The 26,496-nt window shown below is 46.6% G+C and overlaps 1 protein-coding gene across 1 annotated transcript in view; it reads left to right on the forward strand.

Moving 5' to 3' along the window:
* Window positions 1-26,496, forward strand: part of EDEM3 (ER degradation enhancing alpha-mannosidase like protein 3) — a 925,252-nt gene that overhangs the window by 819,112 nt on the left and 79,644 nt on the right. The window contains 2 exon segments of the mRNA XM_069641064.1: window positions 13,318-13,512; window positions 15,132-15,297. Coding sequence (XP_069497165.1) covers window positions 13,318-13,512; window positions 15,132-15,297 — 361 coding nt within the window.

Here is a 26,496-nt window from a genome sequence, read left to right on the forward strand (position 1 = left end):
AATGTGGCAAGCCGTTTTGCCAAATAATCTTTCGGTCTGTGGACCTAAGTGGTAAAATGCTGCTCAGTATATCCCGGAAGGAGAAATGCGCAGGGGCTTACTACAGCTAGTGGAGGATGGGAAAGAGGTGGCCAGACAGTCTACACGAACAGGCCTGGACATCGCTGACTGTGTGGGGCGAATCTATGGCGTCAGTCTTAACACTAAGAAAGCAGGCCTACTTAAAAACCTCTGGTTTCTCACCGAACATCCAAGTAAAACTTTGGACTTGCGCTTCAAGGGCAATCTTCTTTTCGGCCAGAAAGCCGACGATTCCTTGGAAAAGTTCAAGGAATCCAAAATCGCTGTCAAATCCTTAGGCTTGGCTGCGCAGCCGGCCATACCTGCATGTAGCTTTACCTCTAGGGCACGGGCCTACAGGAGATATCCTCCTTATGGCAGGAGAGCGCAGCTCCCACCGGCCAGGCAAGGGCAGAAGCATCTCTCACGCTCCGGAAGATGCAGAGGGGCTTTTAGAGGTCAATAGGCAGTGTCAGCGGTGTGGGCAACCCAGCCTCCAAAGCCGCTTTGATTTTCCCCTCTCACAGTGCACCAGTTGGAGCACTGGAGCATTTGCTCCAGTGGCAGGGAATTACTTCCGATGCCTGGGCTCTACAGCTCATTCAATGGGTTGTCTGCCATTTGTAAGAAAACCACCAGACCGCCCACATCCAACCCAACCAGGACAGGAGCTCCAGGAAGAACGAAGTGCCCTGTTGCTAAAGGGTGCCGTGGAAGAGGTACCACCTGAGCAAAGAGGATTGCGCTGGTATTCCTGGTGCATAAGAAAGGAGGTGGTCTCTGTCCCTTTCTGAACCTCAGGGCCTTGAACAAGTTCTTGAGGAAGGACGAATTCAGGATGGTGCCTTTGAGAGAGATTCTCGACGCTCTCGAGCTATAGGACTGGCTGGTAGCGATAGACCTACCTGACGCTTATTTCCTTGTGCCAATCCATCGAAAGCACAGGAAGTTCCTAAGGTTCACCATAGAAGATATGCACTATCAGTTCAAGGTGCTTCCCTTTGTTCTTACCTCTGCCCCAAGGGTAATCACCTACACTCATGGCGGTAGTTGCGGTCCTCCTCAGGAGATCCAGAGTCCATGTATTTCCATATCTGGACGACTGGTTGATCCGAGGAAGTCTGTAGTGCAGGTCTTGTCCCACTTAGAGCATGCCTGATTGCTGCTGCACAAGCTAGGCTTCTCCCTAAATTTAAAGAAGTCCCACTTGACACCAGTCCAATGGCTCCAGTTCAGCTGAGCAGTCCTAGATACCCGGGTGGGGAAGTCTTCCCTCCCAACGAGAGAGTAGTCAGCTTGACTCAGATGGTGGACTTGTTCCGGAACCATGCCACTCTACCAACGGTGTACTTCGTCGTCCTCCTAGACCTCATGGCCTCCTGCCTTTTTTTGTGCCAGGTTGTGCATGAGATCCCTGCAATGGCTACTGAGGGATCAGTGGTCTCAGTACCTTGGCGCTCTCTCGGATCTCCTCAGGGTGTCCGCATCAGTGGTCCACAGCCTGTCCTGGGGGGCGGACCGCAACAGCCTTTTGCCTGGGGAATCCTTCTGGCCTCCTTGACCTCAGACCCGAGTGGCCACGGATGCATCTTTGAAGGCTTGGGTTGCTGACTGCAAGGATTTACAGGTGAGCGGCCTCTGGTCAACGACGGAAGCCAGGTGGCACATCATCCGGCTGGAGCTGCGAGCTATCAGGCTAGCCCTGAAAGCATTCGCCCCGTCTCTAGATGGGAAACATGTCCTCGTCCTGGTGAACAATACAGTGGCAATGCACTCTCAACACGCAAGGTGGGGTGCACTCCTGCCCCCTCTGCTCGCAGGTGATAATGCTATGGTTCTGGTTGCTGGAGAACACGATCTGAGTCTCGACAGTTCATCTGGTGGGCTCGGAGAACAACTTGGTGGATGCTGTGAGCAGGCAGAGCACGGTCTCGCATGAGTGGGGAAGTGTGCCTGGAAGTCCTAGAGGAGGTCTTTGCTCTCTGGGGTACCCAAGCATTGGATCTGTTCTCAACAGAGTCCAACAGGAAACGCGAACAGTGCACTGGGGACGCTTTTCTGGTGGATTGGACCTTCCCTCTACTTTACACGTTCCCTCCATTCCATGGGTTCTCCAGAAGTTGAAGAGGTTTCGAGCGACCATGATCTTGATTGCCCTGGACTGGCAAAGGAGAACTTGGTACTCCGACCACTTGGATCTGTCCATCTGTCCACCTCACTGGTTGCCTTGATATACGGATCTTCTAGCCCAGACGGAAGGTCAGATTCTCCATCCAACTCCGGAATCCAACAACCTACATGCGTGTCTCTTGAGAGGATGAGATATGATGACTGAGACCTCTCTGAGGAAGTACTTGAGGTGTTGCTGGCTGCACACAGATCATCTACAAGATCTGTGTACGTGTGCAAGTGGAAATGATTTGGGGCGTGGAGCAGAGAACGCGAGATTTACCCCATCTCATTCCCCACCACTACAGTGATGGGAGTTCCTTCTGTCACAGGCCTCTGCAGCCCATCAGGTCATCACAGTCAACGGATATTTGACGACCTTGTCTGTGATTAAAAGATCCCCGGATCATGGTTTGTTTGAGTTCTGACATTTCTAAAGGCGGCTCCCTTTGAGCCTATGTACTCTTGTCCCTTATGGCTTTTCTCTTTGTAAACAGCCTTTTTGGTGGCTATTACATCCGCTAGGTGGGTGAGGGAACTGCAGGCCTTACGCTGTAAGCTACCCTTCCTGTGTTTTTTCCGGGAGAATGTTTCACTCGGGGTAAGGCCTGGCTTCCTCCCCAAAGTTGTCTCAGAATTTCACCTGTCACAGCCCATCAACCTTCCAGTCTTCTATCCTCTGCATCCTTCTTAGCAGCAGGAACGGTTACATCGCCTAGACCCAAAGAGGGCGTTGCGTTATTATGGCGCCAGGACAGCTGATTTCAGGAGAGCCGACCAGCTCTTTGTTTCCTTTTCTTTAACACGCAAGTACTTGCCCATAACCAAGCAGACTTTATCCCGATGGATCATTTTCTGCATAGATGAATGCTACCAGTCCGCGGGGAAGGAATTACCAGCAGTCATCAGGGCCCATTCGACAAGGGGAGTCTCAGCATCCACTCCACTGCATTGCAGAGGGGAGTCCCTGTCGGGGAGATTTGTCGTGATGTGACGTGGTCATCCCTCCATACCTTTGCAAAGCACTACAGTCTGGGTGTGGCTTGTACCTCTGATGCACGTTTTAACAGGGCAGTGCTGCTAAATTTCTTAGTACGACTTTCTGCCCGCCTCCTTCATTTACTGCTTGGGGAGTCTATCAGATGAGGAATGTGCGGGAGAAAAGCAATCCATTGAAGGAGAAATTACCTCACCGTAATGTACTTTCTATGGATTCTTATCCCTCAGATTCCTCATCTCCCCTCACATCCATCCCTGCTCAAAGTCCTCTGTGTCAGTTTTCTGTCTTCCTGCCACAGTTTTTTAAAACAAAGATTTTTCTAACGCTTCTTGTAGTGTTTGTTCAATTGTTCCTCCTTTGGAGCTCTATAGTTTCTTTTTAAGGGCTCATTAGCCTGTTTATTTTCTCTGTTTTCCTATACAGTGTGTGGTGCTCGGGGGGAGGGGAGAGAAGTGGAACTGAGGTTGGGGCATCGTGCCGTGGTATTTGACACCTGAAGTCACGTCCAGAGCCGACGACATAACTGCGCAAGTCGGATCGATGGTCGATGACCAGGTCTAGGTCCACTATGCCCCCTTTTGAAAATGTTCCAAAGGAGCGAAGCTGGAGGGAATATCTATAAAATGAGGAATCTGTGAAGGAAGAATCCATAGAAAGGTCTACAGGAGCGAATCATCAGTGTACATTTCTAATTTATATTCACACCCTCCGATTTTTACTTGTCTTCTTTCCTAATAATGTTCCCCAGCGGTTCGATGGTCAGAACATAAAGGAGGGACAAGAGCGGACAGCCCTGCCTCGTTCCTCTTTCTAGGCTGAACTCTGGAGGTTTTCCTGTTCATTGTCACCCTTGCTGTGGGGACTCTATACTTTGCCTGCACCCCCCTCAAGCATGTTTCTCCAAATCAGTACTTCTGAGCACCACAAAAAGAAACTCCCATTCCACTCTATCAAATGCCGAGTCGAGGCTGAGCAGCACGTGGCCCCCACCTCTGTCCTTGAGTGCTCCAAAATATCAAAGGTTTTACGCACTGTCACCTCCCGGTCTACCCATCACGAAGCCGACCTGTTCTGGGTATATCATTCTCGGTTATATTCTCTTCAAGCGAGTGGCCAGGGCCCTAGTGTACACTTTTTCATCCGTATTTAGGAGGGAAATGGGCCGATATGATTTGCAGCTTGCAGGGTCTCTGCCGCCCTTTGGGATCACTGCTATCGGTGCCCTATAGAAGGAGGCCGGTGCCAGCCCTAGCTCCCGTATGTGATTGAACAGTTTAACCAACTGTGGGACTAGGACCTTTGCAAACCTTTTATAGAACCCCACTGAGTACTCATCCTTGTCTGCCTTCCCCCCAAACCCTCTTTTGCGGTTAATCTATTGATGGCAACCAGCACTTCCTCAGACATGAAAGGGGATTCCAGGAGTGCCCGCTCCTCTGAGTAATCATGTTATCCCTGCCCTTTCCAGATACTGATCAATCCCTGTGTGGTCCCTGTCCCCTTTGCTTCCATACAGCTCCTCGTAATACTGAGCGAAACATTTAGCTATACCCTCGGGTCGTGACCCATTGCTCTGCCTCTGCCTGGACGCGCCCTACCCATCTTTCCGCTCTCTACACCCTCAGCCTAGCTGCCAGCATGGTGTCCGCTTTATCTCCCTTCTCGTAGAATTTCAGTTTTCTGACTGTCTCCCATTCCTAACGATTTCAGCTCTATCCTCCTCTGTCCACCAGCTCCTTGATTTCCTTGCGGAGCTCATCTTCCCTCAACCTACGTTCCCTTTTCCTTCTGGCCCTTCCATTGATCAGTAGCCCTGCCAGGGGCCTTTCCTGCTTCCCACACTGTGATCGCCCCCACTTCACCATTGTAATTTACTCAGAGGTATTCTTCCAATGCTATGGTCAGCTGCTGCACAGAGACAAGGTCTTACCATAGGAAATCATTGGATTGCCACCTAGAGTCTGCTCTATTCATCCCCGCTATATCAAACACCATCGTGACCATGTCGTGGTCGGGCCAACTTTGCAATTTCGCACTAGTGTTGTGTGCTCCCTATCCAGCAGCAGGTAATCTATCCTGTTAAATGTTGTGCGCACTCTCGAGAAGAACGTGTACCCCCTTTGGCCTGGGTGGATTACTCGCCACACATCGGCTAGGCCCCTTGTCTCCTAAATGTGTCTCCTCCCCCCTGTTCCGTTCTGGTCTCCCACTTCTTTCAATTGCCTATCCAGGTGTGCCTCTGCCCACGGGTTTAAGTCCCCACCAATTATGACTAATCCCTTTTGCCTGGCCAATGCTTCTTCCCCACCACCGCTCTATCAGGGCCATTTCTTCGGGATCTGCCAATCGGAGGCGCCTATGTAACATTATGCCCACTCCTCCCTTTTTAATCGCGCCAGAAGCCCAATAGGTCTACCCCATCCTCCCACCACGCCCTCCTCAGAGACCCCTCTTCACCTGTCCTCAATCGTGTTGCCTGTAAAAACAGGACATCCAGGGCGGCCTTTTTACATTCCCGAGCTACCAGAGACCCTTTTAGTAGGGGAGTTGAGCCCTTTCACGTTCAGCGTCCCTATTCACATTGTACTTTCTCCCACCAATGATCCAGTCATCCCGCCATCTTGCACTAAAAGGGACTCTATCGCACTCCCTCTTTGCCATCCTTTTCACCATGCGTTCATCTGCACCTGTCTTCCCACCACCCGTCCACTTTTCCACATCTGTTTCTCCCGGCTCCCTTCTTTTGAACCATGAACCAAAACCCTCCAACCATGGGTGAACCAATCACCAACACCCTGTAGAGATGCCCTCTTACAAATGAGGGCTACCAGAGGGATGCTCCTACCATTGGGAATCTCCCAAACGTTACATCCGCTTGTCCTGTCCCTCCTGAACTGTCCCCTGTGGATGCATCCTTCACTTGGTTCCAGTCACGATTGCTTCTTCAGCGAGGCACCACTCGGCTTCACATATTTTCTACCCACTCTGCCCCTCTTACATATCGAGAGTCCATCACGGGATACAGTCTCCCTTAGGGCATTTGGGCTCGATGGATCGCCTGACCTTCTTGCAACCATATCCTTTGTTCGATACAGTAAAATTTGCTCTGCTTATTTGGCCGAGGTGACTGCACTATTCTCCTTCTTTCTCAAAGAGCAGTACTAAGCAGTAGGCCCATCTATACCTGATCCCTTTGTCCGTGAGCCAGAAGCCTGACGGATCTTGGAACAGCCTCACTTTGGATCCCTGGTATTTCACTTCTGGTATCTCCTTTATTCTCAGGAGGACCTCTGCTTTCTCTTTGTAACAGAGAAATCTCACCACAATGGATTGCGGGCCGCCACTGCAGGCTTTCCCCACTGTGTGGGCTCGCTTAATCTGCACTGTCTTCTCTCCTTCCTCCCGGTAAAGGAGGTTTACTATGTCCTGCACTTTCTTCTTTACCTAGGCTGGTGTCTCCCCATCTTTCTCGGCCAGGCCAATTATATGTAGGTTGTTTCTACGCTATGTTTTCCAGGTCATCATGTTTCAAGGACACCTCTTCCTCTCTGAGCTAAAGGTCTGTCATTCTAGCGTCCAGTTTCATCTCCGCGTTCAGTTGGTTGTGCTCCAGTCCCTCTGCCTTTCCTTTCATCTTTTCCACTTTCCCTCGCAGCTCAGAGATGTACATTTGAATGTCATTGCGGAGGGCCTTTATTTATGCTACGATCCCTGAATTATCCTCAATTGTTCCTCCCACTGTAAGCTTGGTGGCGGATGCACCGGTTTCTGGGCCATTCCGCTTGTCTCTTAAGTTTTTGTTGGGATGCTACACCTCCTTCTATTGCTCTCGGGGAACACAGTGCAAAACTAGCCCGGGTGCTTTCGGCTGTCTGTGTGTGAGTGGGGTGGGGCCTGTACCAGCGCTGTCACCATCTTGTGTGAGGCCAGAGGCCAAACCTTCTCGGCCCCAGCTTCCTCTTCCCAAATGCTTTGGCGGTTCACTTTCTCTGGAGCTTTGCTCACCTGACCCCTCGGACCGCTTTCTTCCTCTGGGCTGCCTGTGACTCTTCACCATGTGGGGGCTTCATCAAGATCTGTGTCCCAGTCCTGAGCGGTTCTGCAGCAGCTGCTGCTCTGTGGCCCAATCCACACTGCCTTTCTGAACCTTGCACTACTGCTGCTCTGTGGGGTGCCCCCGCAGGCGGTCTCTGGCTTTCCGCAGGGGAGGGGGTAGCCGCAGGCTATGGGTGGCCCCTTATTGAGCTTTCGGGGGAGACCTTCTTCAGCCCCTCAGGCAGGGCTCTACCGCCCCACATTTCTTGTTCAGGGGCCAAGGGTGCCCTGTGGTGCCCAGGGCTCCAGCTCCTCTGTGCCAGTTGCCCCGGGTCACCGATGGGGAGGGGGGGGGGCTTTCTGTGTCTCAGGCCCTGTTCAAGTTCTCCTGGGTACGTCGCTTTCTTGCGGTTAGATGCACACTCCTATGGCGGGCTGGGCCTTCGTCCTCACTTCGGGGCTCTGGAAATCGCAGTTGCCACTATGCCACCAATCTCTCCTTCGAGAAGCAGCGCTCACTGACCTTGTCCCCAGCGGGCCGATAGTCTTCCCTCCCACCCCCATGTTCCAGCAACCCTTCTCCAAGCTCCGGTAGTACACTTCACTACTGTTTTTCGGCACCAAAGATACGCTCTCTTGCAGCGAGGCTGTGGCTTCTACCACACCGCACCAATGGTCTCCGATGCGTTTCGCAGTGCTTTTGGGATTGGCCCCTCATTCGTCACCGCTTCACGACTTGCTGCCCTCATTTATAACTGGGACTGGCTGCAATACCTATGCCTACACCTTATCATGCAGCGGGTGGCGGAGCCGAAATCCAGACTAACATTACCGTCTGTGTCCCCTGGTGGTCTCCGTAACTGCATTTTATTAAACAATCTAGATGCTGCTGACAATGCAGGCTGCATCATAGCTGAGCGCACATTAATCAAACGCCAATTGCCTGGCTAATGCAGTCAGGGTTCAAACTAGAAACGCAGGCCACGCTGCTCAACATGCCCATTGAACCCAATGCCCTGTTTGGTAAGGTAGTCGAAGATGCCCTGAAAAGTGCCAAAGAGGAATACGACGCCCTAAAATCTCTTGGACAACTATCTAACAAACCTTTCTTCCAAAGGGGATCTTTTATTACTACAAGGTTTGTGACCAGGGCCCACAACGCTCCTGTGGTTACAATCAAGGCAGCCAATCACGATTGTGTGGCACCTCACAAGGACAGTCCTCCTCCTCCAACTTTCAAAGAGGCTACAAAAGGTCTAGGAGCAGGGGTAGAGCCTCTGCTGCCAGAGGCTCCACTCCACCCAAGCAATGACACCACGCTCCAGGTCCCCTCCCATGCCACTCCAGTATGAGGTTGCATCTCACAATTCAACCACGCATGGGAGGGGATCACTTCGGACAAGTGGGTGTTATCCACTGTGTCAGGTGGATATTGTATAGAGCAAAGACCATCCAACCACTTGCCAAGTCACAGAAAAATGGAGGAGGTGAAAGCCCTGCTGGAAAAGGACGCAATAGAAATCGTCCCAGCAAGCCAGGTGAACAAGGGTATTTATTCAACGTACTTCCTTGTGCCAAAGAATGACCTAATAATGCATCCGGTACTAGACCTGCGCCCAGCGAAAACCTATGACGAGCCTCAAAAATTTCACACGACAACGCTTCTGGAGGCAATTCCTCTCTTAAAACGGGCGGATTCCATGGCAACATTGGATGTGAAACGTGCATACTTTCATATTTCAATGTTCCCAGCACACCGAGTATCTACACTCTCAAATAGCGGAAGCACACTACCAATTCAAGGTGCTCCCTTTTGGCATAGCCTCAGCAACAAGGGTATTCACTAAAGTACTAGCAGTGGTAGCAGGGCACCTACGCATAGTCAATCCCAGTGTACCCATATCTGGACGACTGGCTGATAATAGGGGTGTCCCCTCAAATTTGCAATGAAAGCACCCAAAGAAGAATCAACCTTCTGTTTCAGTTGGGATTCTCCATTAACGAGAAAAAATCAAGTCTTGTACCCAGTCAAATAAAACAATTCCTGGGAGCAATCATAACAACATAGGCGCTAGTCTTCCCCTCAAACGAAAGAGTTCAGAACATGCTGTTGCAAATACCTCACTAACTAGCTTGTCGCCAAATAACCATATGCAAGGCACCAATGCTCCTGCTCGGGATGATGGCCTCATGCATTTACCTACTTCCACATGCGCGGCTGCGCATGCGCCCAATGCAGGAGTGGTTAGCAAAACAATGGTCTCAGGCAAGCTGTCAGTGGGACGATTTAGTGGATGTTTCGCTAACCTTATTACAGGCTCTTCGCTGGTGGTCCAAGGACAACAAAGCCTTTTCGCAATCCACCAGTTCAAGCGATGCTAATTACAGACCCCTCACTCCGAATGGAGAGCCCATTACCTTCACCACACAGCTCACAGCCAGTGGACACACCCCACAGCCCAAAACCACATCAACCTTCTAGAACATCTGGCAGTTCTCAAGGCTCTGCAAGCTTTTCAGTAGCATCTAGTAGGTCAGACAGTGCAAGCTCTCCCAGACGGCACCACTGCCATGTTTTACCTAAACAAGCAGGGAGGCACACTCTCCAAGTCTGTCCAGGCTATCCCAAAAGCCGGTAAGGGGGCACTCAAGCGGAACATGTTCCTAGTCTCTCAACACGTTGCAAGGGAACTCAATTCTGTAGCGGAGACTATGAGCAGAAATCCTCTACCCGAGGAGCACGAGTGGCAAATCAACAGATATTCTAGACAAATTCTTCTTCCTGTGGTGTTCTCCTCCTTTAGAATTGTTTCGCCACAAGCCAAAGCGCACAATGCCCAGACTTAGCATTCAGGTTTCCCCAACCAAAGTCCAAGGAGGAACACCCTGTGGATGAGCTGGTCGGGGAAATGTGATTACGGCCCTTGCCCCCGACACCACCACTCAGCAGGATAGTGCACAAGATGCACCAGGAACAAGCCACACTAATCCTGATCGCACCAATGTGGGCAAGACAACCATGGTTTCCACACCTCCTCAAAAGGGCGGTTTGCAAACCAATCAAACTTCCGTGCCCCACGAACACTGTCCCAGCACGAGGGGACAACACTCAATCCACAGCCTCAGTCTATGAACTTGGCAGCCTGACTCCTGAAGTCATAGAGTTTGGGCACTTGAAGCTTCCTCAAAGGTGTATTGATATCCTAAAGGAGGCACGGAAACCCAACACCAGACACTGTTACTTCAACAAGTGGAAAAGGTTTGTGGTATGATGCAGATCACAATCCTTAAATCCAATTGAATGTTCATCATCCAACATTCTACATTACATGATTTATCCATTAGATTTTGGCCTAGTGTTTAACTCCAAGGTACACCTAGCGGCTCTGTCCGCACACCCCTTCACAGAACAAAGTGTCTTGGTGGAAAGTTGCATTTATCAAAGCTTTCATGGAGGGAGTAAAGAGACTGTACGCTCCCATTTCTAACCCACCACCAGGTAGGGACCTTAACGTTGTGCTCTCAAAGCTCATGGGTCTGCCCTTTGAGCCTATGCACAAAGCCAGCCTAATACACTTAACCTACATAACTAACTTTCTGGTAGCCATCACCTCGATAAGACTGGTTAGTGAGCTACAGGCATTATCTGTACAAAACCCTTTCTTTGTAATCCACAAGGACAAGGTGGTCCTTGGAAAACATCCTAGGTTTTCACCAAATGGCATATCCAAGTTCACCAATCCATTGAACTACCTACTTTTTTTCCAAAATACATATAACTCGGTGGAAAGAAGCTGCCATACATTAGATGTAATGAGGGTGGTCTTGTACTACGTAAACAAAACAAAATCTAAGGAAAACAGGCCAGCTCTTTGTTTCCATAGCACCTGGTAGAACCGGGGTCCTTGGTTCACCGTTGCTTGTACCATACTAGTTGGCTCTCCTGGCTAAATTACAAATTATGAGCTGGCCGCTATATTACTTTGAAGAGGGAAATGTAGCAAAGATGTGGCTGAGTGCTAAATCTGTTACTCTAACATGAGTAAAGCAGCTTCTAGGTGCTATGTCACAGAGTTTGATACAAGTAGCTGCTGGGCACAATATCCTTAAATCTGTGAGTTTAAGGAACCTGTTGGGAGGCAGTTGTCCCCACAGAGCCCTGGCACTTTGTTTGACACTGTTAACTTGGATCATTCCAAAAGAGAGATTTCCAGTATTATATATAAACATTTAGAACCCATAGGTGGTTTTCCTAACCATTCCCTATTTGTGAGTAATATTTGAACCTTACTACTTGCATAACTTGCTTTGGGGATACTCCACAATGAATCATTGCTGGGCATTGTTTTAAGGTGTTTTCAGTAGTTTAGGAAAAGTGTTATACTTTTTTTTTACAATTGTTATGTAAAAACAAACCTAATTAGAAGGAATGAAAATAGTGAAAAGTCTGTAAAGACACCTACATGACATTCAAAAGCTAACGGAAAAATTAGAGCTTAAACGAAACAAACATAATTAGGATCTTCCTTTTCTCCTACCACGTCCTTTTGTTTTTCCTCTTTCTTCTCCACCTTCATGAAATGTCTCTAAAGTGAAAGGATTTCATCAGAATGACAAAACGTTTCCAAGGAAATGTTGTAAAAAAATTATTTGATTAAATTTCAACAATAAAAAAAGCAAACTCTAAGGGTTAGATTACAGCAAAAGAAATTAAGAAACTTTACAAATTAATAAAATTCCCAAAATAAAGACCGCCACTGGCATTAGCATTTAAAGCAAGCATGGATATTCTTATGTTTAGTCTCACACAGCCCTAAACTAATAAATACAAAAAAAAAAAATCCTGTTTGGACCAGCAATTGCAAAATGATTTGCTAAAATGAAGAAAGGTCATCAGTACAGAACCTTAAAATAAAAAAAAGGAAATAACTGTTTACTAAATGGTTCTGTGTTCTGGTTTAACAAAACGAGTTAACTATATTCTTAGCCCTAATGCCATGTAATGGCCATTCACGCAAACACTATGTATGAGCACTTGATAGTAGCCATACGACTTAAATCATTGTGTACCTATGAATTGGGCTTCCATACCCTCGTCGCCAGGTCAACACATTTGCTACAGTTTGTAACCATAGATACTTCTCTTTACCCCATTGTAACTCTCCTTGTGGTCTTCCCTGGTGCCCTGAAATATCTCTTGCACGTGCAGCTATGTACAAATAAATAAAAACAAGAGAATTCCCGGTACCTTTCAAAGCGGTGGTCCCATCATCAAAACATGATTTATTTATTTTTTAAAGGAAAAAGAAAGCAATTCGCCAAAAAGATAATTTGCTTGATGGAGGTCGGCCACGGTTGTCCCTGTTCCCTCAACAGCCTATTCAGTTTTCCAAAGAAAGTACAAAATGGGCCTTGGATATGCTCCTACCTCCGCATCCTCCTTACCCTATTTTTCTATTTTTTTACTAAAGATGACAATAAAACCTTTCTCAAGGCCCTACTGCCAGCTCTGTTTCTGCTCAAAAACTACCGAAAAGTGAAAAAAATAACTAAAATGAAACCCACAAAATCTGTGGCCTGCACTTGGTCATTCATTTGGACAGCATGCCAACTTCAAAGATAAACTGTTAGACAAAGATAAAAGCATCAACTTTTAATACATTCTGTAACACTTGGACACTTGGGTCCCTACAAAAGAAAGTTAACTTTTTCTGTTTGTTTGACTTTTTAATTACATTTTCTTACCGTCGTTTTCAGTATTTGGAGTACATTTTGACCATTGCCGCCTTGACTGTAAATTTTAAAAAAAAACGTGTTTTATATTAAGCATGTGTAAATTATATTTCCATCATTTTTGTTATTCCATATTTAGTTCATCTGTTCATATTTATAATTCATTACTTTTCTCTTCATATATTTTCTGTAGCCTAGTAGATGGCCTCAAAACCAGCAGTCTCTATACCTAAAACATATTTGTGACTCATTAATTTGAATATTATTTTGGATGTTTAAAGTATATAAATTAATATAAAAATGCATTCTTTTTTTTTTAGGCAGCCAGCTCTGTTGATGCGGAGGATGGTTTGCGGTTCATGCAAGAAATGATTGAGCTATCGAGCCAACAGCAAAAAGAGCAGCAACTGCCTCCTCGGGCTGTTCAAATAGTCTCTCACCCGTTTTTTGGCAGGGTGGTTTTGTCAGCCGGGCCAGCACAGTTTGGAATGGACTTGTCCAAATATTTAATGGGGGTGTGTATTCATTTGGGAAATGTTATATAATTATTTTGCTAAGAATAAACAGATCGGCATAGATGAAAAATGTGTTTACTATGATTTACTAAGAAGATGTGTAATTTCTCGAACTAGACTCTGCTCGTACATTCAATCCCTTTCCTTCAGACTTGTGTAATGTTGTCCGTGGTAAGTGTACAAACTGGAGCATGATGCAATGCAGCATTGTAATGGGAAAACAATGTTAGCAAGGTGAATGTGTGGTCACATGCCCCTGGCACAACCTGCTTAACTCTTGCTTCACAGCCCAGCCCCCTCGCCACGTTCACAGAGCAAAACCAGTCATAAACAGTGATGTTATAACTTGAATGGATGTGCCATGCAGTTTTGCTGTGCAAAGCACAGTGTAGGTGAAGGAGTCTGGGCAGCTTGGGGTCTGTGTGTAATGGGTTATGCAAACTAAGCAGTTGGCTATTCACGTAAGTGTAGGTAGGAGCATCTATGCAAGTGGGTGGATAAACCATGGAATCACATGGAATTTCAATTGTGGAAGCTGCAGATGTAGACAACAATGCCTTTACTGGAATGGGACTGGAAATGTAAATGAAGTAACAGAAGTGGCATTTAGTTTCTTATTATTGAATTCTACTGATTTGTAAATTACTGCATTTGATTTGGTATAAGATTATTTGAGTGACATCAAATGAAAAGGTTAAAGCTGGACTGACATGGGTAGTAGCGTCTTGGATCTGCACACAAGATGAGGTAATCTGGTGGATGGAAATTGGCACCAAGATATGCTTGAATGTATTAAAGAAAGCACTGACTTAGTCACATGTTGCACTTTACAGAACTGCAACATCAACATGCTTTTTAGACTACCTTAATTAGCCTTAAAACGACTCAAATTGGACTCTGTGGAGGGCACTTCAGTTACATTTTGTCTTACTCCTTGGTTCATCAAAACAGATTACCAGCAGCAGAAAGTTCGTTACAATGTCATCAAAAAGGTATTTGTGGATGTTTGATTTCTGCAGCAGGTCTACTTGTGTTGGCTGAGCGTTTCAAGAAGTGAAGCCAGTCTATGCTGCATATCCTTCAAAGATGAGTTTGATCTATCCACATTAGTGTAAAAATGGCATCTTTACAAATGTCTCCTCGAGAGTACGTAAGAAGTCGAAGAAGTCGAGCTTGAAATGGAGGGGAGACGTTAGATGGGTAGAACGAGGGGGCGAAACAGATCAGGGCACAATAACTAATGTAGATTCAGTAAATGGCAAGTTTATCGGGTTAACCCAGGTCAAAGTTGAAATGGTCTATTTAGCAACATAAAGCCAGGACAAATAAAGTGATGATTAGTTGATAGCCAGCAGTGCCTTTTATTAAGTCAAAAGTAAAAGAAAATGACTTATGCTGCTTTGAGTTTGAATTAATTGGTTCTTCTGAGTAACGCGGACATTAGGTCATTGAACAAGTAATTACCTATTTAGGCAGCCGACAGGACCTAACAGAGGAACACACTTGATAGTGAAGGTTATACGTTTTTACTTTAATTGATGGACCTTGGCTGATATATATCTAAGCTAGCTATAGATTTAAACAAATGTTGAATTGATTGTCTTGATTCTCTCCACTAGACGAGAGGATTTGTTGCTTCCAGTGAACCGTACAACGGATGTTCCCAGCTAACCAACCCTGCAGCAATATCAGGAAGAATTGCTTTGATGCAGAGGGGGCAGTGCATGTTTGCCGAAAAGGCCAGAAATGCCCAAAAAGCTGGTGCAATAGGAGGCATTGTTATTGGTGAGTGAGTGAGCCTTTTCTTTTAACATGGTGTTTTCTGCTTAGGTGTTTTCTTTCCTAGTTTTTCGAGAAGGATGGAGTCCTTCACCGAATGCTTGCACTTTGCCCAAATACTCTTAGTTTTCGCAACTGACAGTTAATGTTATGTTAATATTTTATTTAGTGCGCCTGTGTGAAATTAGTTTGCAAACAAATGTCTTAAAACTAGGTACAAATGTTTCTTTCACAAGAACTGTACAGTCTTAAAAGTAAATGAGGCCTAGCGGAGGGAGGTCTACAAAATGTTTTAAGTGCCAAGGATGATATTGCCAGCAAGAGACATGCCGCTTATTTGGGACAATTTGGGAGACCCTGAATCTTGAGCAGGACGAGGAGGAGGAAGCAGTGCACAGGAGGGGCTGCTAGCATGTGCCTTAGCCCCCTGGGTACTGCTGCCTGCTTGTAAATGCTCATCCTCCTATTTTGAAGTGCCTGATGCCAGTAATTTGCATCTACAACACTGAAGGCTTAGTGGGAATATACTTTGTGACTTTGCAGCAAACGCATATGAGCATATTCGCAAAATATTTCTGTTGCCATAGATGCATTTGCCGCCGCAAAAGGGCAGCCCTTTCACTCGATTCACAAAACTGAGAAAAGACCGTTTGTGACCATTCTCTGTTTAAAAAATAAATAAAATACTTGCATAAGCTAAGTGTGCAGACATACCCAATTTATGTATGCAAAATGGGTGTTTATACGCATGTTAATGAATGGGCAATGCGAATCAGGGGACACCAACCATACAAATGATACAGCCCACTTATCCCAAAAAAGGAAGCTCCCTCCTAACGCTCAGTGTCGGTGCCAGGGGGCCAGGTGGGGCAGCTGTCCATTTAGGCCCCTCATTTTGGAAAGCTATTTTATTTTGTTTTTAAAAACATGTTTGTTTCAAAATAAGTTGCAATGTGTGAGTGTGCAGCCGAGTACAAATCAGTGTGTGTGTGTGTGCTTGTGCATGCGTTTGTGTGCTCCTTCATATGGCCGATTGGGTGAATACTCGCACTAGTGGCATCATATTTTATTTCCAATGGCATGCTGATGTATGTTGCTGTCATAATCATGAAAGCGTTTTACAGTGGCAAGACATGCATACATTTGGGAACAGGCTACATGAACAATTGTTTTACAGGGCAATGCAGGCGTAATGTAGGAACAGGCATCATGAACATGTGCTTTACATGTATGCCAGTGACGGTACTCTGCTGGTATGTATTGCGGGCACCCTCATGAAAGTGGTTTACAGTGGCATTGATTGTATATATTTTGACCACTGGTCTGAGCATTTCATAAAATGCTCCTCTGTAATTGTTGGTGACCTAGACTCCATCTGTTGGATGTTTTCCTTATGTTAACCTGCAAAACAGATTGTACATTTCATGACTTTTTACACAGCTTTTCTCTAAGGTTGTGCTGTAAAATGCACCATTTCAACCCCTTATTTTAACTTTTTGCACATAGGGAAACCCCTCCCTGCCTCTATAACGTTGCTTCAGGCTTGAAGAAATTAACACCTGTGCAAGGGGACTACTCTAGGAGGACCTAGTTTCCTAATCCAAGTCCAATTGCCCATTCGCCAAAAAATTCCACTTTCTTTTGATAGCCACCAGAGGAAATGAATTCCAACTTGCCCGAGGGAATATCCAAAACGATGACCAAAAGTAAAGAATCCCCCTCAGCATGTCACTCGTCAGACTGAAGTTATTCTCACCCCCTGGTAAAGGGCAAGCCACATGACTGGAGGTCTTTACATCCTCCTGGGTTTCTCTGGCTCATTGGCTCCTTGCAAGGCTCTGGGCTATAGTTGCTGGTAGGCAAAGGTCCTCTAGAAATACTGCCACATTTGAATACCATTACCGCCACTCATTTTGGAAGTAAATCCAGCAAAATTACAAGTGGTGTTAGTGTTATTCCCCATCACAAAGTCCAATAGGATTTATTTGGGGTTTTGGAGGAATTCTCACCAGCTGCAGTTCCATTGGTGAAATATCCACCATTTATTGAAAGTGATGTGGAGGCAAAACCACTAGCCAAGTGCTGGAGGTTTTCCCTCAGCATCACCTCCCAAATTCGGAATATGGTGTTGTGGAAATGTGGTGGTGGTAAATGAGATCCACACTATTTCCCACCCCCCCGCCTCCACATACGCTTTTCTTGTAATAAGGAACTCCTGAACATGGCAAAGCTTACTGTCTTTTCCGAGAGCATAACCGATAGCCCTGCAAACTTAAAGAAACCTCTGTGGTGCCATTTCAGAGTCGGGCAAACAGGCTATATACCGCCTGACTCAAAGATAGCAGAAAGCACGTTTATGGTCTTGGCTCGCAGAGCCCCACATTGGCTTGCAACAGAAATAGACTAACATGGGGGAATTGCAATCCACTCTGGTCAAGCGCACTCCAAAAACCTACATCTAATAAATGCACAGCTGCTGCTAGATTCTCCTTAGCATTCCAATTACATGAACACATAGATTATTAAATGGAGGCTCTTTGCAATGGATGCCTAAAAGATTGTGTGTTCAGTGTATGCAGTGTTAACTGGGGTCCTACGTGGTATTCTTTGTCAGAAGTGGGACTTCACGCCACTGTCTGTGGGTACCCCCGATGGATCATGTTTTTGGCAACCAAATAATGATTGGTTGTAATAGCTTCTTTTTTCTTCTTTATGTGGGTCTGTGTCTAATAGTCAATTATTTCTATACATTATTTATACGCATCTATTTTACTCCAGATTCGACCAGCACTGTTTCCAGCTTATATTGGTAACCAGACCAGTGATTTCCTAGAAAGGCATGTATTTGTTGGGGGTTTGTACTTTAAAACAGTTAACAAAACTGTGCGTAAGTATGTTTTTTTTCTTCAAATAAATGTCACTTGAGTGGCTGAGAAAAGAAACAAAAAAAGAAAAAAGGGCTCACATAGCGGGAGGTGTGCAAGTTAGCCAGTTATTGAGTATGAAGATAGGTGAACAGTGGAAGATGTGAAGGAGAGCCGAGGTAGCGGTCGGGGTGGATCGAGGAGAAGAGCATGGAAAGGAGATGAAGCAGTGAAACATCAGAAGAGCGAGAACTGAGCAGAGGAGGGTGGAGAACACCAAAGATGGTAAGGGAAATAGAAGGAGATGGTGTGAAAGTGTGCACATGAACAGTGAGCGAAGAGTAGGAGGAGTAAGACAATTAAGCAAGTTCTGGGATGAGGAGAAAGGGAGTTAGATGACTTTAAAACGTAGACCTCAGTGAGTGAACACTAGCCCAACCACAAATTGAGAGGGGAGACATTTGGAACCAAACAGAAGGGGAATGTTGAAAATCCCCATGGGTCCAACTGGTTGTGCAATGCCTGATCCATGGGCCCTGTCGGATGACTTTAGAGTATATGGCATTTATAACCTGCCTATACACAAGTGTTTCAAGGTGCGATGAGGCAAGGGAAGGGGAACAGAGGGAAGACAGAGACCGTGATCTTACTAGGCCAGGTGATATTGAGATCGTGCAAGGGGAGGGGGAAAGTGCAGGGGAAGAAGGGGAGGGGGCAGTGCAGTACATAGGATACCTAGAAGGAATGGTGATTGATCCCAACTACCTGAGAAGTGATCAACAAAGACACAGAGCCAAGAAAAAAGTGTTGGGGGCAATACAAAAATCCCAGGGACTGTGAGCGACTGTTTGGACTCCCAAGAGACAGCCCATTACTAACAGAGGGGAGGAAAGGAATGAGGGACCACTGTGGTAAAAGAAATGAAGGGTTCCGGAGGTAAACCCAGAGTGCCTGTTGTGCAGTCACAAGCTCCTTCATCAGTGGTGCAATCGAACCTTATAATTTACTGCGCCAGTATGTATATGCTTACCTATTGTGACTCTTATACCCGTCTGCATGCTTGAAACAGTGCCCCGCACCATGACGGGAGGCTTTGCCTTTATTTATACATACACACTGTAAACTATACGTGTATTCTTGAACGTTGGGAACTATACCATGTACTATGCACTTTCTGTAACTAGCCCCTAGATGCCTCAGGGCTTTGTGCCCTGAAATAAATGCAAAATAAATGCATTAAATACATCGCCTTCACAGCCAAAATGAGAGTAGTGCACTTCCAAGTTGTTTAGAGTTTTTCCCCCAGCTGTGACAAATGGTAGAACAAGTCGATTGACATTTGCTGCTCCATTTTATATGGCTCTAACACCTAGAGATTGGCGTTCACGCGGTAACAGCCTATACGGTGACCTGATTGTTGTGGAGTTCTACTAAGGTCCCCCTTTGGTAGGACTAGAAAAGACTCCCTTTTTGGAGGGCTCCAATTCTTGGTTTGGCCTGAACTACCGAAATTGTTTTGTAGCTGTGGCCGAGTAGCCAGGCTTAGTCTCGGAGGAAGAAGGGAGGTAGGTAAGTACAAAGAACGAAGGCACGCCTATAGTCGAGAATACACTTACAGTAGATTTATAAAAATATGGTTTATTATGAATACTAAGGAAACTAACACAATATTGGAATCGCAGGTAAGTAAACATATTCCCTTTATACAGTAAGACATTTAACTATTACTCAAGCCAGTAGTAGACTTTATATGAATAGAGTTAAGTAGTTAGAGTAGCAAATCATTTCTTGTAACCAACATTAAGTAACCCAACAAAGATACTGGTGCCTACATTTTAAAAAGTCCAACCCTATCTGGGGATATGAGTCTGAGTCGGAGGAAGCACTGGGGGACCAGGACCGCTGGATGGCAAAACAAAGGAAGGCAGATGTTGTCAAAAATAGCAGGTTTCTCTGTATTGCATGCAAGTCAAATATTTATTTAAAAGATGGTTCAGGGAGGTCAAGTAGAACCCTGAAGGATTGTAGATCAACGGACCAGTGTACTTCGGCCTGTGAGAAAACAATTGGGTTGTCCACCCCATTGTCTCAGAAAGCTCAGGAGGAGTCTGATTAATCACGGCAAGCATCCAGTTAAGTACCTAGGAGCGGGACAGCACCTTTTCATGAAGAAGGAAGAAAATGTCACTGGTGGGTCCCCAGGTGAGGCAACAGCAGCTCCTGTTCGGATTCTTGGCCTGGAGGCTGAGGAAGGAACTTTTGGCAGGAGCGGACGGTCAGCAGACCAGCTTCACGATACTGACTCGTTGGGACTCAAGACAAGCTTTGGTTCAGGGGCGGTTGTCACACAACTGACTTCTCTCCGTTTCTTAGTACCAGCCTTGGAAGGGATACGTTTCAGGGTGGGAAAGAGTCATTGTAGATCCAGCAGGATGCCCATGATGTTCCAGCCGAAACCGTGCTTCAGGAGACAATACACAGCAAATTGGTCCAAGTCCCACGGTATTGGGGAATTGTAGCCTGGGACGGTCGCAGCTCTTCGAGGAATTGCTCAAAAGGCAGGTTGTTTCCAGTAGTTAGTCCCACCAGTGCAGGGGAGGAAGTCACCCGGTCTGGATCCTCCCTGTCTATCCGAAGAGAAGGTTGGAGCAGCAACGGTCAATCAGTAGTCCCTGGAGATGGCTGCAGACATCCTTCTTCCTCATATTTTTCGTTCCATAGGTCGGCTCTCACTTGCTGCTCGAGGACCCTCGCCTTTATGCAGGGAAAACGGCTGGAAGATCCAATCCGCATTCAAGCCGTACATGCAAATCTGGGGGCTAGCTTGTCCAAAAGGACAGCCAACTTCCCAGTTTGAACTGGATCCAGGCAGCCACACTGCAGGACAAAGACCAGTGGAGTTTCAGTCACCTCCCCCACTTCCTGTCCTCTCAGGCACCCAGAGAGCCAAAGACAAAAGAACTATGGAGACCTTCATCACCCAGCCAGGTAGAAGACTCAAGAAAAAAGGACAAGTCATCAAGAGTTTGCGAAAAAAAACAAGACGGGCACCATTTTAGTACAATGGTGGCCCATGTGTCCTTTATCGCAGCTGCGACAGCAGCCTGTTTGTAAGTTTCACTTCAAATCTGTTTGAAAATATCCACTGCCACCAGCCACTTAGAGGAACTTGTCACTGTAACTAGAAAGTTACAGGAGAAGTGGAAAAGGGAGTGCATTGTGTCCCCAAAGCACTACACATATGGTGGGGTGTGCTGATTACACAAAATAAGTTAGGTAGGATAGAAAGTATCCTCCTATCTTAAGAAAGAATAGTTATCACAAGAAAAAAAAAAGTGCAGCCGAAAGAGCACCCAACAACACCGCCCAGAAAGTGCTGTGTGCTTCAATAGTAAATTGCCGATGCCTTAAAAGGTGGAGGAAAGCATTACTCCAAAAAGATGCAACCAAAAGGATTGAAAAAGGTTCCCAAAGATAGAGTAAAAGACAGCACGGAAAAAGGTTCCCACTCACTCAGGAGAGCTGATCAAAAATGTGCTGGGGGACACACAAGTGGGGAGAATATTGCAAAAAAATTAAATTCTACCCAAGATTCAGAAATTTGTTGGGGAAAGACCTCAATCAACAGTTCTTGCGCTTTGTTATGCTATACAAATGAAATCAAACTTCACATTTTCAGAAGGGCAAATTATGGTCAGCCAGGTGTAGCGTGGAATCACTGCGCAAATGATCCTCAATCCCTTTAGCAAATATTGGCATCCATTCAGACTTTGCTTGAGGCAGGGCCGGGGACATTTTTGTGAAAGATAGAGGTGATACAATTTTTAAGCCTTGCAAATTGACACCATTAGTTGCCCTGGCTGTTATTAGCCAATGAGAACAACTGGGAGGCGCGAGCCGGCGCGGATCGCCTAAAGCCCATACAAATGGCCCTGTCTACTCCCTGTCCACTTCCAGAACACACCAGGGCGAGTACCCCACTGCTATACTGCTCATGCCCATTGATTTTTCTCTTGCATCTGTGAGTCGCTGCCGCCCTGCAGAATGGGGTAGGCACCATGTTTATGCTCCCTGAATTGACTCTTGCATCTCTGTGTTGCTGCCACCCTGAAACATGGGGTCTAGCTCAATGGATGTGATCACCACGTACCTCTCTTTTGCACTTTGCTTATGGTGTATTACCTTGCACTTTCCACATTGTTGTAATGCACCTCTTGCGCTTCCTATTCTGTAACTGAAGCTCTGTAACCAATCTCTTAAGCTTAATCACCTAGATACCTTGGGGTTTTGTGCGCTATATAAATATACAAATACTGTGGTAAATGGCTGCAAACCAAAAGGAACTGTGAATAGTCAGTTTGACTGGCAAATCTGTTCCCGCTTCCCACCACTGTGCTCCTTGTTCTTTGACTCATGTAGTTCACATGCCTCCCACTTGTTTCTTGTTGTACACTCGTATGTCCCATCCCCTCTCCTCCATACTTATGGGAGTTCCCATGGAGCAGGAATGGAAGCAGAGCAATGGCAAGCCCAAGCAGGCCTAACCTTACCCTTTTAAGAATGGAGAGAGTGGAAGCAGGCCATGTCGCGCATACTGCAACCACTCCCTGTACCCATCTCCCGCACTCCTTTCCCCATTCCCTTTCTCTGCGTCAGATGGGTTAGATGCCGGTTACAGACCTCTTCTTATTGTCCCTGCAGTAACTTGAATTAGTCTTTTTCCTGCCTTTCTCCCCTCGCTTCCTCCTGTTCATGTCTGGTAAAGCAGGGTTCTCTGTCTGCACCTGGTGTCGCAAGTCATTCTTTGTGGTCGACCCTCACACTCGAGTGTTTGGGCCTGATTCACCGGAGGAGTTGAGTAAAGAAAAACTGTGCACAAACGGCAATGTCTTTGGCAATGCTAACCAGGCCTTCAGAGACAGTCTGTCACTGCCAACAGTTTGGGAGGCTTTAGAGGCTTTTATGACCGCCAGAGCAGGCACAACAGATCTTCGAGCACTCCAACCAAAATGCAGGTACATCCAACACTCAAGGGTTCTTCTCCCAGCCCTCCCCACTCCAGAAGCCAAACATTCCAAATGATGTGAGGGTCCAAATCCACAGCTCACTGGTCGGAGGAACTGTATGTCATCATCTTGCTCATTGGAAGAACATAACCAGTGACAGCTGGTTCCTATTGATGGTACACAGGGGCTATCACCCTCCTCCCCCTCAAATCCACCAGCTACCCCAACACTCCAAAGAGGCGTGGACTCCCTCTCACAGGAGATACACAAACTATTGCGCTTCGAGCCAATAGAGAAGGTTCCCCTTTCAGCGGAAGGCCAAGATTTCTATTTTAAGGTTCTTTACTGTTTTCCGAAGAAGAGCAAGGTTGGCCTGCGGACAGTACTAGACCTTTCCCCACCCCAACAAAAGTTCAAGATGATTACGGCCGCACTTATCTGATCATCTCTTCAGCCGGACAACTGTCTGGTAGCTGTGGACCTGCAAGATGCATATTTGCATATTCTCATTTGGCCTCCCAACTGCTGCTACCTGCGGTTCTCCATTGGCCACAACCACTATCAGTCCAAGGTCTTACCATTCAGCCTCATTTCGGCACCAAGGGTCTTCACCAAGCTTATGGCGGTGTTCCTGTGCCGGAAAGCCATTCACCTGTATTCATACCTGGACGCCTGGCTAATTGGAGCACAGTCCCCAGTCCAAGCCTTCACACCTGCAGTACCTCTTCCTTCGACCTGATGTATTTAGTAGGTTTGCTGGTCAATATAAAGAAATCCCCCCTCATCCCAATGCAGAGGATCTCATGGGCTTCCTATGGGATTCAACATTAGGCAAAATCTTTCCTTCAGAAGCAAGAATAAACAATGTCTTGGAGATTATGGCCCTGTTTCCTTCTCATTCTCAAAAGCCCACATGGTGGTTCCCAAGTCTGTTGGGTCTGATGGTTGCCTGTGCTCTGCCTGTGCCCATGTTTAGACACCTGCAGCTAACTGAACTCCGGTCTTCAACCCTATAAACAAGACATTCTCCTTTCCGGCCTGGCTACAGTAGGAACATCTGTGGTGGTTGGCTCACAGGAACCTCAGGATAGACACCCCCTCCGCAGACCCTCCTCACCAGTTTACTATCACAACAGACTCTTCCCTATTGGGGCGGGAGCAATCTTGGGAGATCAAGAAGTCCACACCATGTGGAAGGAAGAGGACCTTCAGGAACACATACATTTCCTGGAATTGAAGGCCGCCTTTCTAGCCTTGCAGGCATGCTTGCCGTTGAGGGAGAACGCCAATGTCCTTATATTGACAAACAACGTGGAGACAATATTTTTCATCAACAAGCAGTAACGTACTAGGTCAGTGAAACTAAGTGCTCAGGCTGTGCACCTATGGGAGTGGAACCTTGGCAACAACATATTGCTACAAGCTTCTCAATTAGCGAGAGTGGACAATGTTCAAGTGGAGGAGTTTAGCAGGAGATCTTTCGTCATTCACGAATAGGAGTTAAGCGAGCAAGTCTTCGGGAGATCTTTACCTCCAGGGGTCTTCATCTGGTGGAGCCATTTAAGACAGAACGCAACAGCCAGTGCCCACATGATGCCTCATGGAAGTGCAGAGGGAGAGAGATGCTTGGAGATGATTTACTGTTCTCATGGAACAATCAGTACGCATATGCGTTTCCACCTCTCCCTCGGATTCCGAAATTCATGCAGAAGTTCATAGCCTCCAGTCATTGCGAAGTTCTTCTAATAGCACCCAATTGCCTGTATAGGCACTGGTTCTCATAGCTACTGCTTATGGAAAGTGCACCCATCTCCTTCTCATCCCTCTTCAGCATCAGCTTCACCAACAGGCAGGGAAGGAAGCACACCCTTGTCCGCAATCACTTCACTTCATGCTCTGGAACATGCAAAACTTATCTATGGTCTCTTGGGTTTGTCAGAAGATAACTTTAAGGTAATGGGGGAATCCCAGAGATTTTCTACTCATCCCGAGTACAAGGGAAAATGGTTACCTTTTTGTGATTGGATGTTGGGAAAGTCAAAAGATCCCCTGCAGGCATCCACAGAAGACATTTCATTCTTGACCAGTCTTATTCATTTGGGGACTCAAGTCTCATTACACAGAATGTATCTGATGGCTATCTGAGCATACGTCTCAAATAACTAGTGTCCTTTGCCAATCCAACATTTAAACGTCACTACAGGGGACTTGTCCATCTGTTCCCTGTGACACTGTGTCCGATTGCTAACTGAGATCTGGATATAGTCTTGGCAGCTCTCGTCGCAACCCCTTTAAGCCAATGTTCAGTTGTCTTATGACTGATGACATGGAAAATGCTTTTCTGATGGCAGTGTCTTCAGCCTGTCAATAGAATCAAGGGAATAAAAAGAAGAGCGTAAAAAAATGTCACCAATCAATTCTTTTACGATAATATATATATATATATATATATATATATATACATACACACCAACAGTCAAACAATGTTTCATCTGGTGTGGGTTTGTGAAACCACAAACGTAACGTGAAAGGGTACCTGCTCTCTATGCACAGTAAAGAGCACCTGGTGTGTCGCTTCTCTGGGGGCTCGTTGTCCCGCTTCAGCGGACCTGCCATCATCTGGTGCTCTGCCCTCCTGGTATCGGAACCTTACTTGGGACTTCCTGTCCCCTAAGTGGGGGTCACCCCAAGTGATATCCATCCTGCCCTGTCCCCTGGGGAGTAATGACATAGCAAGCTCACTTCACTGTTCCTAAAGGAGGTGTCTTCCCCCCTGAGAAGAAGGAACGAAATGCCTGGATTCGTCACACACGATGGGTAGATGGATAATGTCATGTATCACTCACGCTTACCAAGTGCAGGGCAAAATACCTCCTCAAGGCCTGCATGCTCGCTTGATGAGATCAGAGTACAGCAGTAGTCTTCCAACGACACGTACCCTGGGAGGCCGTATGTAAACCAGCGACATGGGCCTCACCTTCCGTTTTCTGCGAATACTACCCACTGGACTCCAGCTCAGGGGCTGATGCACAATTCGTAAGGTAGTCCTGAGGTCTTTGCAACAGAGTAGATGCCACGCTTTATACTCTCCAATAAGTATGAAGTTAAGGGAACGGGACGTAGGCGAAAGGAAAAGTAACTCACTGTAGTGACTACTGTACTCCTAGTCCAATGTCCCTTTTCCCCCAGACGCCCGCCCTCCGATCTCCCTAAATCTATTAAATAGGTCTTCCCCGCGGGTAAGAGACTAAAGGAAAGGCACGCTGGAGGCGTGGCATAGGGCTTTTTCTCCCTACGTGCACGCAGCCTGCTACTGCTCTCTAAATTCTTAAAGG

Source organism: Ambystoma mexicanum, chromosome 1q, assembly GCF_040938575.1.
Source record: "Ambystoma mexicanum isolate Mex_15411 chromosome 1q, UKY_AmexF1_1, whole genome shotgun sequence".
NCBI classification, from domain to species: Eukaryota; Metazoa; Chordata; class Amphibia; order Caudata; family Ambystomatidae; genus Ambystoma; species Ambystoma mexicanum.